Genomic DNA, 17,387 nt, shown 5'->3' with positions numbered 1-17,387 from the left:
GTGGTTGTGAAAAGGTTCAAGGTGTGAATACTTTTGCTCTCCACTTATGCCGTAAAGTCAGAGCAGCTGTTTCCCACCGCTTCCCATCTGTTCGTTACGGGCTAAGCTAACGTTATTGTCAGCATACAGCAGCATATGTTTTTATTAAGGTGAACTATTCCTTTAAGCCCAGACGTTTCCCTGAACCTCCCCACATAATCTTCACACTCTCAAACTCTTATCATTGCATTTGCTGTTTGGCCACTGACCCCAGAACAGCCCCTCCATCACTTGGACCAGCCAATGAGAGAGGTCCGTCCACGCGGACAGATCATCCTGTTGTGGCCATGCAAACTTCACTGTGGGCACTTTCGCTCATCGCATGGCTTGTTTGTTGCATTCTCTGCAAAACAAACAGTCTCATCTCTGCATCAGTTGCTCATTGACAATGCTTTGGATGTTTTTTTTTGTGATGTGTTACTTTGTGTTCATCACTTCTCTCTGCATTCAGTATGCTGCACTTTTCCCTGTTTCTTTTGATTCATCCGTTCACGTTGTGTTTTTTCACCATGCAGTCTCCCGTCTTTGCTCCTTTATGTTTGTTTTCTTGCGGCGCCACCGCTGACCTCTCCTTTCTGTTTGTCCCCAGAGTTTCGTTCTCCGTCGCACGCGGGCCACCTGAACCGCTCGGCCTCTCTGAGCTGCACTGAGCGCGCTCACGAGGGTGGCTCCATCAGCGGAAGCAACACTCAGATCCCAGGAACCCCTTTCCAGTACATCCCAGACTTCAGCGTTCGAGCTCTGGCTGATCTTCAGTATGTCAAGGTAACGCAGAATCACTAACACACAATGCTGCCACATAAACAGAAAACAAAGAGTCTTCAGACGGATACAGCTATCTTTTAACGGTGTTTGCACACCTGATTGTCCGGTAGACTCATTAGTTACATTTTCAGTTGGTGTGGTTCACTTTCAGGTCGTACTGTATCAAACAAACAGAACTCTTTGAAAAACCTGTTCTGTCCTCTCGCTTGTGGTGGCGTTGTACCAAGAACCACTGAAGGAAACAAGAGGAAAACCACTGAAGGAAACAAGAGGAAAACCTCTGAAGAAGACATGAGCGCAACTTCCTTCAAAAGAAACAAATGGAGTGGCATCAAATTTTAGAGGTTTTTGGCAAAGACCTGCTAGCACTAGACTCACACATTTGTTTTGATTGTATTTACCCAGAATGCCCTGAATTATAGTTTCCTTCCTGTTTTTTGTGTGGTCTCTGGTCTGCTTGGCGTTCACACCAACCGAACTGAGACCTAGGTTTGTAGGCATATCAGATTTAACTTTTTTTTTGACGATTGCTTCATTCACATCTCCCCAAGCTTTCTAGGCAAACGTACCAGAATTGCATTAAAGTAGACTAAACAGGGCTGGTGTGAATTAATCCTAAGTCTCTATCCAGTCAATTCAAATATGAGACAAAGGTGAATCAGTATTATTTTTCCACTCTTGTAAAAGAGAAGGGCGGAGCGGAGGTCTCCCCAACATGTACACATCAAATGTACAGCTTAATATGATGCTACTTCTTTGTCATCTGAGACTTAAACTTCAATTCAAGATTATTACATGATTTAGTGATTATATGTCAGTGATGCAAGTAGGGGTGCACTGATTGCAATTTTTTTGGCCAATCATCAATCTTCAATCTCTTCTGAAAATTCGCTATATGTTGTGAAAAAGTTAAGATGGCAGCAGTGGGTTGACTATTGTTAACATGCAGGTGTGAATTAGTGGGCGGGTCTGTCAGTCAAGGTAATAGCGGCTGATTTTCAGACCTTTGCAGAGGTAGATAAGATTAGCCAATCACAGACCTCACAATATTAAGGAATTAGGGGCTGATTTATCGGTGCACGTCTTTATTCAAGTAGCAACACTAATTAATACTTCATCTTGTTAAATTGTGACATTTATTAGCACCTCAAATTATTATTTAAGTCACTGTATCGCCCTGTATTAAACCTATAAGACATATACTCTCTCATATATGAGGTTAAATGTAGAGATGAACTGATAGTAAAGATGAAGTAAAAATTGTTTAGCGCTCCGTTATCCTCCTCAGGTCACCCGCGCTCACTACCAGAACGCTCTGCTGGCGTCCCACTTGGACAGCACGCCTCAGTCTCCGGAGGGCAACCACGTCCGCCTGGACATCTCCATCTCTCTGCCGCCCCTGACGCCCCCGGAAACCAAAACGCCGCTGGCGCTGGCCACGCCTCCTGTGAAACACCCGTCGTCCAACACCCAGCCCGCCTCCCAGAGTGCTCGCGCCACCTTCACCATAGGCTCTGCCGGCCGCAGGCCCAGCCAGGTGTTACCCCATGCCACGCCCCCTCCCAGTAACCACACCCCCCTCTCACAAACCCCTCCCTCTTGTCTGAGCACTGTGCCATGTGCTCTGAATCCTGCAGCGAGCTCGTCGCTTTCCTCCAAACCGCAGCACCTGCCGCCCTCTGACAGCCCGGACAATGGGCCCGGAGAGACCACCACTCTGCTCAGTGAGCAGCCGAACTGCGTGGGCCCCCGCCGGCCCAGTTACACCCAGCCCTCCCAACATATTCACACCATCAGTCACGCACACACTGAAAGCACCATTTAACTCCGGTCCTCTTAGAGAGCCGTCGGTTCAACCTCCTTGCACTACTTCCTTCTCCTGTTGGCCGTTTCGGTCCTAAGCAACATTGTTTCTGTGGGAACCAACAAAGGATCAGCACATCTATACTCTCTGCCATCTCCTCCTGCATGTTCCTATCCCAACACTGAACCCATAGCAGAGTGGGAACCAGAGGATGGACCAGTCCAACCAAAAGGAATAATCTACCTTTGCATTTCGTTTTATCTGCACAGGTGACGGTATGTCTGCCTCTGCCTGAGTACAATGAAGGTAACTGGAAGAGAGAGTTTACACCGCCCCCCTGTGTTGGCATGTTAGGTTGCATTTCTTACATACAGTTATAAATCTTGCATCCAGTTGTTTAGTTTGAGCCCCGTAGCTTTCTACAAGTAAACACAAAAACCCAGCACCATCAACTAGAGTTTTAAGGTGATAGAGATGCTTTTAACAAACAGCTTATGAATCAAAAACTGCAGGATTGCCTCCTGTGTGGGTTTGTTTTTATCCACTAGAGGGCAGAATATGACTTTATAAAATGAGATCCAAAATGCCACAACTGTTGTAAAGTAGATATTTATATATAATTTAAATTATTTCAATAATGTTTTAATAATTTATTAAATAAATCATTAAATGTGAAATAACTGATTAAAAATGTATTTGAAGGAGCAGCATTATAATTTTATAGCATAATCAGGTAACTATAATGTAACTCCCATCAGTTTTAAAAATGCTCTATATATCAAATAGGATTTAAAAGAAATTTGACTTTGTCTGTTTCTTTAAAAACTCCTGCTTTTTCCGAAACTCCGCTTTCAGGAAGTCATCACAACGTGGCTCCTCTACTAACCCTTTAACTGGAAGAAGTGTAGTTAATTGTTTCCTCGTCCCTGGTGTTGCAGCACATAATTAATTTATCATTTTTTATTATTTCAGGAGGAAGAGCTAACCTTGCTATAAATGAGCCTATTGTTGTTTGGCTGCGCTGGTGTAAAGGTTAGCCAGTCAGATGTTAGGAAGTAAACACTAAATATTTATGTTATTTTAACACTTAATAAATGAAAGTTTTATTTAATTATTTCTACATGATTGCACTTTCCTGGCCAACTTTAATCTTTGAAAAACCAGACCTACCAATTCCGATTTTGGGCGATACCATTTTTTTTTGTTTTTTTGTTTTGGCCTGAAAAGTCGTTAAGTATATTTAAATATTGGCTGATCGTCGATCTCCCAGAATTAAGGGAATCGGTGCATTTCTAATTTCAACATTTAATTCCATTTTTAGATAAATTATTCACACATTAATGTAGCTATAGATTACTGTTTACGTTAAATGGTCACATATGGAAATGTTTTAGAACAAATAATCTATTTGATTTAAAATATTTAGATTTTTGGCTAATGAGATTCAACAGGGTTTAAAATAATCACAGTTACCCCCACTGTACTTTGGTTGGACACATATATATCTATATTTAATACCCACTGCAGATAAAACTTTTGTTCTTTTTTTTTTGCCTTTTTTGTAATCATTGCAGACTGACCTTTAACCTATCCACTGGGAGAATACATGACTGCCGTGTCCCTGCCGGAGACGTTTCCAGTTAGTTGCATCTATTTATATCATTGAATTTTTTTTTTCCTCTTTGGTCCAAAGATTGAAGCTTCCAAAGTTAAAGGCGTTAACGATGGCAGTTTCATTTACAATATGCATGATTTCAGGTTGGTCTCTTGTCAGCAACTCTGTTTATCTCAATTTTCTGGTTTGAATCTGGTCTTAAGTCATGAAGGAGTAACAAAAACCAATGCCTGTGTCAATTCAGCTACCAGCAAAGTGACCAGATTCACTGTAGCTGACAGCTCCTGCAGCAGGAAGTGAGATCTGAAGCAGCACAACACCCAGGCTGCATGTTTTAACCCAGAGAAAGTCAAACAGACGCCTGATGAGCATGCACACTGTTGGTTTTATTACTTCTGTTTAAGTATTTAGACATAATAAGACATTCAGTGTGAAGCTTTTAGCTTGAAAATCACTATTCAAAATAGAGTTGTGTACACGTATTCTAACATATTTAAAAAATAATAATTTTACATACAATAATGCAACTTTGAAATCTATATTCAACAGTCAAGATTATTATTAAATTCAGTCTTAGTAGAAGTATATGTACAATGCCGGCCACATTCATTTTGCTACCCCTGGTAAAAATGTAGTAAAAAAGAAACATTATTCTCGGAAAAAAAATGTCAAAAAGTAAACATTTGGAAAAATGACTGTTATTTTCCAGCAAAGTTCTAAGTGGGACTTTCTGGGAATTCCAACTTCTTCAAAGATACAAAAAAAAATAAATATTTAGTTTGTAACAAAATATTTGGCTTGCTAATTAAATATTTAGTTTAGTGTGAAACTGTCACATTCCTAGATAAATGAATAACATTATGAAAATATGACTTGAAAAATTAACTCTTTTTTTATTTTATTTAACAGACTCCCTACTTTATTTACTGTTAATTTTTGACTGTGTAACTTTCCAAATGGCACCCCATCATACACTGCTGCCATAAATAATCATGTTATTTGAATGATTTTTATTTATCTTCAACCTGCTGTAAATGTGGCCTGTACTGTACCTACCTGGAAATGTGAAAAATCTTTAGAAGTCTGCCCAGTACTTTTAGACTTCTTTATTCAAACAGGAAGTCATGAAAACCAGTGCCTGCCTGGAATCTGCAGAGTGCAATAAAAAGTAAAAGTAGATTATGTTAAAGGGGTTGAAACCTGCAGGAACAGTGGTGTGGTGTCGCATCAGCAGACATGATGTTCTCAATGATTTCCTTTCAGAGAGTTGTATGCAAGTATTTGTGTGATGTTATGTTTCTTCATGCATTTAAATTTATTTTTCTTTTTTTACATATATTGGAAAGTGGGTTTATTGTTTGCTTTCTAACCAAGGGACAGCTTATTTTACGTCTTCCACTGGAAATCCCTCACTGTGAATGGTTTGGTGGAGCTTTGGTTCCCTCTCAGAGAGGCGGCCGAACCTGAACCAGCCTGTTGCATCTTGTCGTGTTTTAAATGATTTGCTGGAACAGTCGTGGTTACAAATTACACTTGGCTTCTGTTTTTATTTATTTGTGGCTGTTTAACGATCAACAGCTCACCTGAATACCAAATAAGGGAGGAACTGGCCGTGCTCCCAGTTTTCTGTATGTCCATAGCACAGCTGGCTGCTCTGCAGAAACTAAGTGATTCAAACCTGACCAAACTTTTGCCAGAATAAGCTAAACTTGTTTGGTGTCCAACAGAAAGTTCCTTACCAAATAAACAGGTTTTTATTTGTAACGGCGTGGCATTTTGGGACGTTTCCCCTTCCTTAGTGAGAGTTAATGTGAAGGGTTTTACTGACGTAAAGCTGTTGCAGTAGTTTGTCTAAAGATGGGAGTTTTTTCTGTTGCAGCTTACAGTTATTCCTTAGAATAACTGATGTTTTGTCGTTCATTTTTATGCATTTGTGAAATCAAATAATTTATTCCCTGGTTGTTTGTGGGGATTGTTTTGTGGTTCACATTGTGAAAATATCTTTAATTTGATCTTCTGGTGTGTTCCCTTTCTACTCAGTAGTTGTCATTTCTGAGTTTTAAGCAGTAAAAACAAAATAATTGGAGCACCTGAAATCAGAGCTTTTTCTTAAGTCAACGTATAAATTCAGCATGGCTGCCATTCTTAGAAAACAATTTTTAAAAAGTGCAATGAAGTTGTTTATTTGCACGTCTCAGGGTCTGCGCAATCCTTAACGCTGTAATACACATGTAGCACCAGCAGGTGGCAATAACATTAACAACTTAAAAATACATAAGATCATTGACGTCCACACTCTGGTTTGTCAGGTGGCAGTAAATGCACCTTAAATTACCAACCGCCAATAAAAAAAACTAAACAATAGGAAGAAGAAGAAGCACCCTCGCTCTCATGACGTAAGTAAACAAGATAAAAACAGATAAAGATAAAAACAATGCCTGGGTGCTTTTTGACGGATTAAACATTTCTTATTGGAGCCACAAGCTAGTAGTGCTTTGCACTAAAAGTAGGATTTTTGCATTACACTTAAGTTTTCCAGTTGCAAGTTGGAAAATTAGGGAGATTTGCCAACTGTTGGTTTGCTAAGCGATCTACGGTTAGCAATACAACCAGAAAATTTTTCCAACACCTTCACTGGCATACATTAAACTGTACCATCTGTACAACTGACTAAATGAGATTTAGACTGACCTAAGTGCTAATAAATAGGTTTTAGTGACTGCTTTCATTATGTTTTATACAATTGGCAGCCATATTGGATTCTAAGACTGAGTTTGATTTTCCGAGTCAGAATTCTGTTGCAGTGTATTTTTCTGGCTTGCAACTCAGAAACTCTGACTTCCGAGTACAAATTGAATGCACCACAAATCTCCTAAACTTCAACGTAAGTCTAGTAGTTTTGGCTCCATCCAGGATCTTATCAAACGACAATCTGCTCGCTTCTTGGCAGAACGAGGTCCAGATCAGGAATTCTGAATTAGTTTGAATAAATGTGAACAGTCAAATGAAACCCAGCAAATAACTGGCAACAGGTAAAATCAGTACTTGAAAAGGCATTAACAGAACAGAACAGATAGAGTTGGAGCTTTACAGAAAAATGCATTGTTTAATGCTTGAAAGAGGTTTGATATGTGAACATATGTGTTTTAAAAGAATCTAAAGGTGCAGAGGTCAGTGGGGGAGTTGGGATGGAAACGCTACTAAGCCAATTGTAATGTGAACGCACTGTTAACCTTGTTTCCACACAACTTTTAGGATTCTGATTGATCTCATATGCTGTTAAAATGTCAACCTTCTGTTGGCCTTGGTCTCCAAATCACTTTGACTACACTATATGTTTATGAAGCAAGTTTTTCATTTTCCTTTTTTTTAACCACAAGATTGGCTTTCATCTGCCTAACTACTAAGTTCCCAAATTTTATAAATTAGCTTTTATAATAATTCTTCACAAACTGCAACAAGTGGGTAAGAATTTCTGTCTTGCACATTTGGGTCAGTTCCGGAAAAATGAAACATCTGTGTGGAAACAAGCTGGACCGCTGGCTGGACCCAGACATGCCCCCACCTCACAGCAAACAGCAAGATGTCGACTTGAGCATCAGGTCATGCTAAACTAGCATAGTGGCTACCTGGAGTTCAAAAGACAACCATCCCGTTAGAAGCTCCACCCCCTGGCCTCAGAGAACCTTCCAGAACAGGGTTTTACCTCATGCTCTTCACACAGTGGGAAGTACATTTTAACATGTCTGTAAATGATGCTGACTGCTTGTTTTGGAGAATTTAGCTGTGTTCAGATGGACTGAAACAAATGAAGCCACTCAGTCCTCACTGCGTGCGGGTCTGAGTGTGTTTCTGAACCTACTGGTGTGTATTCAATAGGCTCGGGTCATTTTACCAGTTTGTACTTTTGAAGTTTTGGTTGTTTTGTACACTACCTGTTTAGCTAAGAAAAGGAGCCGTTAGCCACAGGTTGCATGGTACCAAACACAAATAGTCGATACCTGCCTCGGGGACTCGCTATGACAACTGTTCATGTAAAGATTTTGTCTTTGATCTATTTTTGTTGTACTTGAAGAAAATTGAGTTTTGAGACTTCAATGCACCCAGACAGGAACTAACTTAGAGCTACTTTAGCTTGAAGAAGGGTCAAAATCGATAATACTTCATAGAAATTAAATGGTCCAAGAAGAGATTAGATTCATGACCAATGGCAATAGGATGGAGTGTGAAGCCTTAAGGGAAAAAAATACAATTAAATAAAAGTCTACAAGAAATGTAAGCATTTTTGATGATTTATCTCCAGGATTCATCAAAAGTTCTAAACTAACAAAATGAAACAAGCTTGATATGCAATGATTAAATGGATACAAAGTGGTTAGTTTATGGCAGGGGTGTACAAAGTGTGGCCCAGGGGCCAGTTGTCATCTACTTACTTTTGTTTCACATGTGTAAAGCTGTTAATTGACTGCAAAGGTAAACTATTTTGTCGATGACGGGTTTATTTCAGAAGAGTTTTTAAAAAAAATTATTTGATAACATACAGTTTATAAGCTAGCACTGATGTAGAAACTGTACAGTTTAGAGTTTTGTTGCATACATTTAAAAATGGTTACTATTTCAAAGCATTTTTATGTGAAAGAGATTCCAGACGCTGGGTTAGCAGCTAGGCAAATTGGTATCCTGTTCCAGGACCTAATAGGCTCTAGGTTTACTGTGGCTGTCATCATAAAGCAAAAAGCTGTTTATTTTCTTCATATAATGTTCTGGCTTCTTAAAAAAAAAGTTCTCCAAAGATCCTGCTGAGGTTGGCAGGTTTTACTGGTCGGACCTGGAAGTGCTTCCTCGTCCAACACAGATTCACACGCAGATTAGGAAAAAAAACATCAGAATTTTTTTTTAACATTTTGAATACTGTTTAGGTAATGCAGAGTAGTTTTACCTGCAGACAACGGCCTTCAAGATGGAAGAAGTTGCTTCCACAGAATCTTCTTCATTATAGCAAGTACTCTGTCTAGTCCGTTTAACCTTTAAAAACATTATGTGCTCCAGTTGAAGCACAGACCAAGATTGTCTAATTAGTGTAAAGAAATTGAGTCAACATTAAGCAGTATTTAAAGATGGCGCCAGAAGACGCTTCCCAGCACTAAAGCATCATGAAGCTAGCCAGCTCTGACACCTGTCATTTGACTGGCACACATCACAAGTAATACAGAACTAATACCCCATCTTACCATGGGGTGTACATCACACACCTGGCATGAAAGGAAACACTAACTGCGTTTCCATTAACTGTATAATTTATCAATTTCGAGGGGAAAAAATCACACTTTTCAATAAATAGTTTTGGTGCCAGGATGAGGTGGGTTATGGAACCATCAAAATCAGTTTATCTCACAAAACTGCAACGGAAACACTTTTTTCACGTTACAAGAGTCACATGATCAACCACCGGATGTTGCCACTGGCATAAACCACCAAGAAAACAACAGGAAGAAGGTGGAGGATGATTGCATAACATGTTTCTTAATGACTTATTTCATGAACAAACTTGTCCATGTGTTATTTGAATTACGTTTATTTAAAGGAATCACCGCATTTGCAAAAGTTTCAACGTTTGCAGAATATTGACAAAGTGTTTAATAGAAACAGAGTTATTAATACCGCATATTAAATAGGTCTAATCCTCAACTGAACAGTCCCTTCCTACACTAATTTAATCTTTAGCCACCCAGTAAACCCATAGCCAGGCATAATTGGGGCTCATTTTCGCCTAGCTGTCTCCTAAATTATGAATCCAGCTCTGGGAAAGTTCTCGTAAAAACCGCATGAGCGTTCGATGTCGTGCTAAAATCACAGTGCCATCTAGTGGCCTGTCATGACAGCTACAGCTGACTCGATGTGTCAGCTGTAGACAGCTGACACATCCCAACAATGTTGGGAAAATCAAAATGTTGATTTTCCCAACATTGGGATGATTGGGAAAATCATCCCAATGTTGATTTTCCCAATCAACATTGGGAAAAAGTCCCAATGTTGATTGGGACTTTTTCCCAATCAACATCCGAAAATACTGACAGTTTCCAGGCAACTGTGTCATGTAAACGTAGCCTGAATTAAAAAAACAAACAAAAAAACCCACTTTCCATTGTTATTCTCCAGCATCCTCCAGACCAGAAGTGTGAAACCTCCACAATAAATGCAACAAAATTAGCCTTACCTTGTGTTTTAGGTACACCTCCCTGTTGGTTGGTAGCTCTCATGTAGCTGTAGTTAGAACTGATTTCTGGTGAAAGTCACTGGTTGGCTGCAGGAGAACCAGTTTGTGTGCTGGGAAATGTGAAAACCTCCTTAGTAAAGATATATTTATTATAAACATGATATTTATTTTTTTTGTGATTATGGATCTGTGAAACGGGCTTCCAGCTGTAACCACAGCTTTTATTGGGTTACTTTACCCAGAAACACTGTGTTCAGTTCCCTCAGTTATGTTTGCGTTATATTAATGTAAATACTATGTATATGAAAAGATGCTGAGAAACATGTAGAAAAAAATGGATCTATTTATTCTGAAATGAAGTTTTATTTCCAATGTTGGAAGACATTACATAGCAATAAACATTGCACAGAATTGACCTCAACAATGAGTTGCGCTGATTGTCTTTTTTTTTTTCTTTACAGTTGTACAAAAACTTACTTCCTCTCCCTATAATCCTTCCTTTTTGGTTGTTTTTTTCTTCCCACACCTCTTCATCAGCCTGTCACCTTGTCCTGACCTTGACCTTCTCCTGCCAAGCAGAAGGATTGAAATTCTTCCCTCCCTCGCTCCCGCTCTAATCTGAGCCGTTTTTAGAGCCGAGTTTATCAGCAACCCCCTGTCGTGTTTTTTTTTTTTTTTTGTGGTCTTGCAGCAGTGTGATGATTAGACTTCTTGTGAAGGTTAAATATTTTCCAGCACAGAGGGAGTTTTTCCATATCACAGATGGAACCGTTTGAACTTTCAAAAAATGGATGCAATCCATACAAAGAGCAAAAGAGTTGTAGATGAAATGGAATATGAAGTGTTTTTCTCACCCAGCTCTGTTAAAAGGTCAAGTTTTTGTGGTGTAAAAAAATTAATTATGAATAATCTATTTTGTGTGATATTTATCCTCCTTCATTCAGCTGAAAAAACTAATCTAAAAATGGACATATTCTTGTTGTGGACCATTTTTGTAGCTCTGAACTGACTGATACCTTTATATAATGAGATCCTTTTTTTTTTTTACCCTTCATGACGTCTCTACAAAATATAGCTTCTGGCAAAAGTCAGAACGGTCCTACTTTATCGACAGTAATTCAGATTATCAGCTATTAAATTGACATGTGAATTAAAAAAAAGACTAAAACTGGATTAAAGGATTCTTCCACAAAGTGTTTGAGTGTTCATACACTTTTGCAACCTGGTTGTTGCAACTTTTTCCAATTTAGATTTTTCCTGTTATTAACTTTCCATTGAGCTGCTGTTCAGAATAAAAGTCACATTATAGATGGAAAATATATATTTTTAGTTATTTAACGTGTCATTTTTTTTTACATCACAAAACCTTGATGTTATATCAGGGATGGGTATACTATATACAGAGCTATTGAGGTGTAGTCTTTTATATTTTGTATGGGTGCAATGCAAATATGAAATAAATTGTGGACAGAGGACTCATAAAAATAAAACCTTATATTCTAGTCTATAATTCCTTTTTTTTTTTCAAGGTGCAGAAATATTTGACAAACTGAGATTGGGAGGAGCTTTATGTGAATAACTTAACTGAAAGTCTAAATGCTTTTTAAAGATTTGTAGGCACTAGTGTCCTTGATTCAAATTTACTAGAGAGAAAATGGGGGAAAACATGCAGCAAAGTTCCCGAGGTTGGGACTGGAACCTCAGACCAAAACACCACAAGCTGCCCTGAATTAAAGAATGATGGAAAAACTGGTTGAAGGAAAAATAACACTTTATTCATCAGTTAAATCTCAATTAAATGCTTGAATACATCATATTTGGATATTTATTTTCACATCAAAGTTTGATCAAAGGTAAAAGTTCAATAGATGACCAAAAATATACCTTAAAAACCCCAGGAAACCCAACTTCTTTCGAACATAATCAAAGGATGCAGTCCAGCCATTTATTTTCTTTTTTCGTTTTAGTCTGTTAGGATTATAGCATGTTAATCTGTCTGCACCAGCATCTAAAGTTAGAAATGATTCATTTTTGACTTTAGAATTTGCGTGTTAAACATGGACCCAAAGTGAAATGGGATCTTTCCAATAGACAAAAAATCAAGATAAATAGCTTCTCAGTTTTAAGAGATCACTAAAATCCCGGTGTTTGTTCCTGTCACTTCATCAACAAAACACTGATGGAGGAAACTCCTTATGCTGAGCATCTACCAAATATCAGGGTTAAAACATCATGAGTAAAACACTTGTGTTGTTTTATAATAAGTTATTTCACTAGTAATTGACACATTGATTTATCTGTCTTTGCCTATAGTTGACAAGCAGGTGGAAGTATAGAAAATGACAGATGAATATCAAACAAAAAAGATTCTCACCTCCATCAATTAATTGGCAAAGTGTCTAAAAATGCTAGTGTAATCAGTATTTCTTCTTGTCGTCAGCAAATTATTTAATGATTGTGTGACTACGCTTATGTTAATCCCATTAAAGAGTAAAAATTGATATTTGCAAACTGTGTTTGCAAGGATCAATGTTTTAGTTTTCAATACCTTTTTTTACTTGAATGTAGCTGAAGACATTGCATGCTATCTGTTCAATTTCAGACGCTTCTCCACACTCCATCAGACATGCAAACCAGCCATCTTCAAGATATGCCAGGTCAGAGTAACCACTGGGACCCTCGTTGAGGATCCAAGGGTTGCTCCACGCACTTGGATCCTGTGGGGATTTGTTCAGATACACCCCTAGGTCCACTCTTTTGGACTGACTGGTTGGATGGGAGTAAAGCAGCCACTGCGGCTCCAGATTTGCACCAGCCACTCCAGGTTGAGCTGGAAAGGAGACCACACTCCCCTGACATCCTCCGCCTGTTTCCACGAGCTTTTCAGCAAAAGGGAGGGTGAGGAAATCCTCTCCCCCGTTGTCGCTGACTGCCTCCACTCGGTAGCCTCCCTCATTGCGGGCATTGCAGTAAACGTACCTGCTGCCTTCGCCGTCTGAAACCTCGGCCATTTCGCATTCGACCGATTTGTCGTCGAGCGTGTTGCCCAGCTGCCACGTGCCGCCGTTGTCGTCGCTGTAAAAGCAGAACGCACGCGAGACGGCGAAAAAACATGACACGCAGAAGCACGTGGGGAAGCGAGAGACGTAAGCATAGGCTGGAACGATCAGTCTACCGCTTTCTGTTTGGAGGCCGTGACCCGGACCAACGGCAAACGTTGCCCACTGTTTGGTCTGAGGAAAATTTACTGTCAAATCAGTGACCGAGCTCCAGGTCTCACCGGCGTCTCTGGTCGTCATGTAGCAGAGATGGGCCTTGTTGACGCCCCAGAACCTCTGCCATGGTTCTGAAACGTTTCCTTCGACACAGATGAAAAACAGAAAGAGTGTGTTGGTTGTCTTTTCGTAGACTGGGCATGGATTCATGGGACGATATCCACCAAGATGGACCTTCTCCACCACGTTTCTGGACACTGACCACTGCAAAAGCACACAACTCTGAGTTAGAGTAATGCTGAAATGAATGGCATAGCAACAAAACAGTTGGTTTAGACCAGTGTTTCTCAAATATTTTCAGGCGGAGGACCACTAAACCCATTTAACAAACCACAGGACCACAGGCTGAGAGAGACTGGTTTAGACAATTTACCTTAACACTTATTTCAAGAGTGGCTTCGTCTTTGACCAGCTCTCCTGTTTTCATGACCAGTACCTCCGCGCTGGCATCGTTTGAGGTTCGCCGCTTCTCTGCAAAGGCCAGCAGAAGCTTTTGGTCTTGGTCATAGTGCAGAGCAGGAATCCTGTACACCTCCTCCTTGTTGGAAAGGAAGACGGTACTCTGCTGTCCGGCAGTAAGCAAGGCTTTCTTTTCCATAGTTTCTCATCTGTGGGCAAAATAATCAATCAGTGTTTTGTCAGGGGCAGAGCTGTGAGGGAGGAGACTTTATTGCAACGAAGTGGGGGCCATGTCAGTGTGATAATAAGCGTCTTGATTACAAGTAAACAAGGGTGAAGTACCGTAGAGTTAGTTTTATCTGAGGTCATTTGGAATAAAGGTTCCTGTGGAAGGGGTCACATGTAGATAAGGAAGATTAGATAACAGTTTATTGTGTCATTAATAGATACCAACCCAAATAATAAAATGCTAAAAGAGACTAAACTAATCAATACAGTTTATGAATGTCACCTGTGCGTTTTGTTTTCACGGTTCCTGCAACAACTTAAAGTTCCTGTTGTTGGTTCATTGTCAGCGTTGTGCATCAGACAAAACTTTTTGCTCATTCTGTCTTGCTAAATAATCCAAGTTCATTCAGACTGGACAGAGAGTGTGACTATGATTTTTGTTCCCTCACCAAGTCTTGCCATAGATCTTCAATCGGATTCAGGTCTGATCTTTGACTGGACCGTTCTAGCACTTGAATATAATATGATTTGAACCATCTCGGTATATCTCTGGTTGTGTGGTATACATTTGTCGACAAATGTATACCACATTTGTCGAGGTATACATCTGACACTGGAGCAATTATTGCAATATGAATTGTAAAAATAGTAAAATAAAGAAAGAAAAGAAGAACTCACCAATTGCAGTGAATCACTGCCCAGAGGAAGCCTGAAGGATGTTATGAGGAATGTAGAAGGGTGGCCATTTATTATAGTCTGCTGTTTTATTGCTCCATGTTTGTGTTATCATATTTTTCATTGGTCCATTTCTAATTATGATAAAAAAGCAGAGTTAATGATTGTCATTTGAACCCAAACCAATCAGTTAGGCGATGTCTTCGTCAAGCAGCCACACGGTCATGTTTGTTCAGTGTGAAACGCAAACCGTCCACTGGGTTTATCTCCAGGCTCCTGTGGAAATATTTGTTTGTACCCCACATCCAGGTGGGCTCTGCTCCCTCATTGGGTAACCTCTACAGACTCACCTCCTCCCCACTGCTCTCTGCTACACTACGGCTCACATTCTTAGAATAAACTAGTTTGTTATTTTTGTTATTTTTAGTCTTCCATCACATACAGTGGATCCCTGGTCTTCAGGGGTTATAGACTCCAGCATTTATCTAAAATGTAAAAACACTTCTGTCTATTTTAATAGTTCCAACACCAAATTTACCTCAGTCTGTGGTAAAACGCACAATGGGAAATATCTTAGCAGTATCACAGAAAGTACCAAGGGAAACAAAATGGCATCCCTGGATTGGCTACACCAATAGCATGTCAAGCAGCATCACACATGTGTTTGAGCTTCCCCAGTTGCATTTTCCTTTGAATATTTTAGATTTGATCTATGAAAAGAATTAGTACATTCCACCAGCCATAACCAGTCATGATCTGTAGAATTGGTAGTGTCTTGACAACATTAAGATGGTTACACAAATCTCAAAAAGTAACACTTCCAATTCTGATCTACAGAAAATTGAAGAGCTAAGAAAAAATGTATTGAAATCTGTTGGTCTGAAATGGGTTCCAAAGGAATTTCTTCGGTTTTGTGACTCCAGTGAATCAGAGTGAAAACTATTATCCGCAAATGGAGAAAACCTGGAACAGTGGTGAGTCTTCCAAGAGTTGACCAGCCAACTAATATTACTAAAAAGCACATCAACAATTCATCCAGGAGGTCATGAAAGAACAAAGAACATTTGAAGCACTGCAGGGCTTGGTTAAGGTCGCCGTGTTTGGTTCAACAAGAATCTGGACAAAAATGGCCTCAATAGGAGAGTTTAAGGCACAAAGTCACTGCACAGCAAAGCAAATTGGTTGTTAAATTTATGCCAAAAACAGAACATAATACCTACAGTCAAACATGGTAGTGGTAGCATGATGCACTGGGGCTGCTTTGCTGCTGCAGTACCCGAACAATGTGCTGTAAATTGATGTAACCATGAATTTTGCTCTCTGTTGGACCAGTGGACTTGAGCTCAAGGTAGCAGAGCCAACATGAAGGTTTTCAAATGAAACAATATTGAAAACTGTTAAATCTGAATCTGATCGTTGATTGAACTTCTTTAGAAATGTTAACTATGGACGCTGACATTGGAGTTGGCAAGGTATGTGCTTCTGCTACATGGTTAGCATTGACATGCTACTTTAGGCCTGAATAGCTTCGCTGATAGGCTAAGTACTACTAGCACAACTTGAACACAATAGTCTTTTCCAGTGCCACATCAGATTATGTTTTGAAGTAAAATTCATTTACTGTTGTTAGTGAACGTCGCATGTGCGTCAGATTTACGGATGTACCAGAAACGCGTGAATATAAAGATTATGGTTGAAAAAAAGTGTTTCATTTTAACGTGTTAAATAATGACCTGGTTCTCCATCAAGATTTCAGACCATTTTAACTGCCACCAGTCAGACACCTGGTCAGTTTGGGTTTGAGGTAAAAAAAAACAACAAAATAAACCCCCGAAACCTGCTCTGTTAAAAAGTTAATAGAAACTATGAATATTGCTCAGCCTAACCTTGTTGTGAGCACCGGTCAGAAATGATTAGAACACTAATCATTTTTAACCATTGCTTAAAACACTTTACTTCTCGGTGTGTTGTGTCCTATTTCAGTAAAATATAAGGAAAGGTTGTTAACTTTTATTATTTTTATTTGCTGCTATATTTGATTCTGCTTTATTGTTTAAGGTCCGATTGATGCACATCCGCACATCCGCTGATCTGAAAACAGGTTTTGTTCTTTGGTTTCAAGGTATTTATTTATGCTGTGTAATAACTATAAAAAATAAAGGTAACTACTTCACGGATTTCGCTTATCACGGGTTATTTTCGGAACGCAACCAGAAAAACAAGGGTTTGCTGTAAATGTTTACTTTATTTTTTTTTTTTTGTTAGTTTTGTTAAAAATGCTCAACAAGCTAAATTTCAAAATGTTGTAAAAACTTTTTTTTTTTAAATAAAAATTTGTGGGGGAAAAACACAGTCCACATGCATCCTCAT

At 39.3% G+C, this 17,387-nt stretch overlaps 2 protein-coding genes across 3 annotated transcripts in view; one reads left to right on the top strand and one right to left on the bottom strand.

Annotated features, from left to right (window-relative positions):
* Positions 1–10,864, top strand: part of cnnm4a (cyclin and CBS domain divalent metal cation transport mediator 4a) — a 28,778-nt gene extending 17,914 nt beyond the window's left edge. For both annotated transcript variants that reach the window (XM_008423263.3, XM_008423264.3), the window contains 2 exons: positions 629–804; positions 2,093–10,864. In XM_008423263.3, the coding sequence (XP_008421485.2) occupies positions 629–804; positions 2,093–2,629 (713 nt within the window). In that variant the 3' untranslated portion in view covers positions 2,630–10,864. The remainder of the gene's footprint in view (positions 1–628; positions 805–2,092) is intronic.
* Positions 10,865–11,954: 1,090 nt separating this feature from the next.
* Positions 11,955–17,266, bottom strand: LOC103473216 (sialidase-3-like). The gene is made up of 2 exons (XM_017307713.2): positions 14,089–17,266; positions 11,955–13,919 (listed from the first exon to the last, which is right to left on the bottom strand). The coding sequence occupies exons 1-2, from the start codon at positions 14,311–14,313 to the stop codon at positions 12,975–12,977; spliced, it is 1,170 nt and encodes a 389-aa protein (XP_017163202.1). The 5' UTR covers positions 14,314–17,266; the 3' UTR covers positions 11,955–12,974.
* Positions 17,267–17,387: the final 121 nt, after the last annotated feature.

Source organism: Poecilia reticulata, chromosome 12 (assembly GCF_904066995.2).
Source record: "Poecilia reticulata chromosome 12, P_reticulata-male-v2, whole genome shotgun sequence".
In the NCBI taxonomy this organism is placed as follows: domain Eukaryota; kingdom Metazoa; phylum Chordata; class Actinopteri; order Cyprinodontiformes; family Poeciliidae; genus Poecilia; species Poecilia reticulata.
The sequence above is the reverse complement of the archived record's forward strand: the minus strand, read 5'-3'. Positions and strand labels throughout refer to the sequence as shown.

What these genes read in the sequence shown, in the direction of transcription:
- LOC103473216 (XM_017307713.2), bottom strand. Translation starts at nt 14,313, where the DNA reads ATGGAAAAGAAAGCCTTGCTTACTGCCGGACAGCAGAGTACCGTCTTC. An exon ending in CTCTTGAAATAAGTGTTAAG is followed by an intron (nt 13,920 to 14,088) that starts GTAAATTGTCTA and finishes GTGCTTTTGCAG; the next exon opens with TGGTCAGTGTCCAGAAACGT.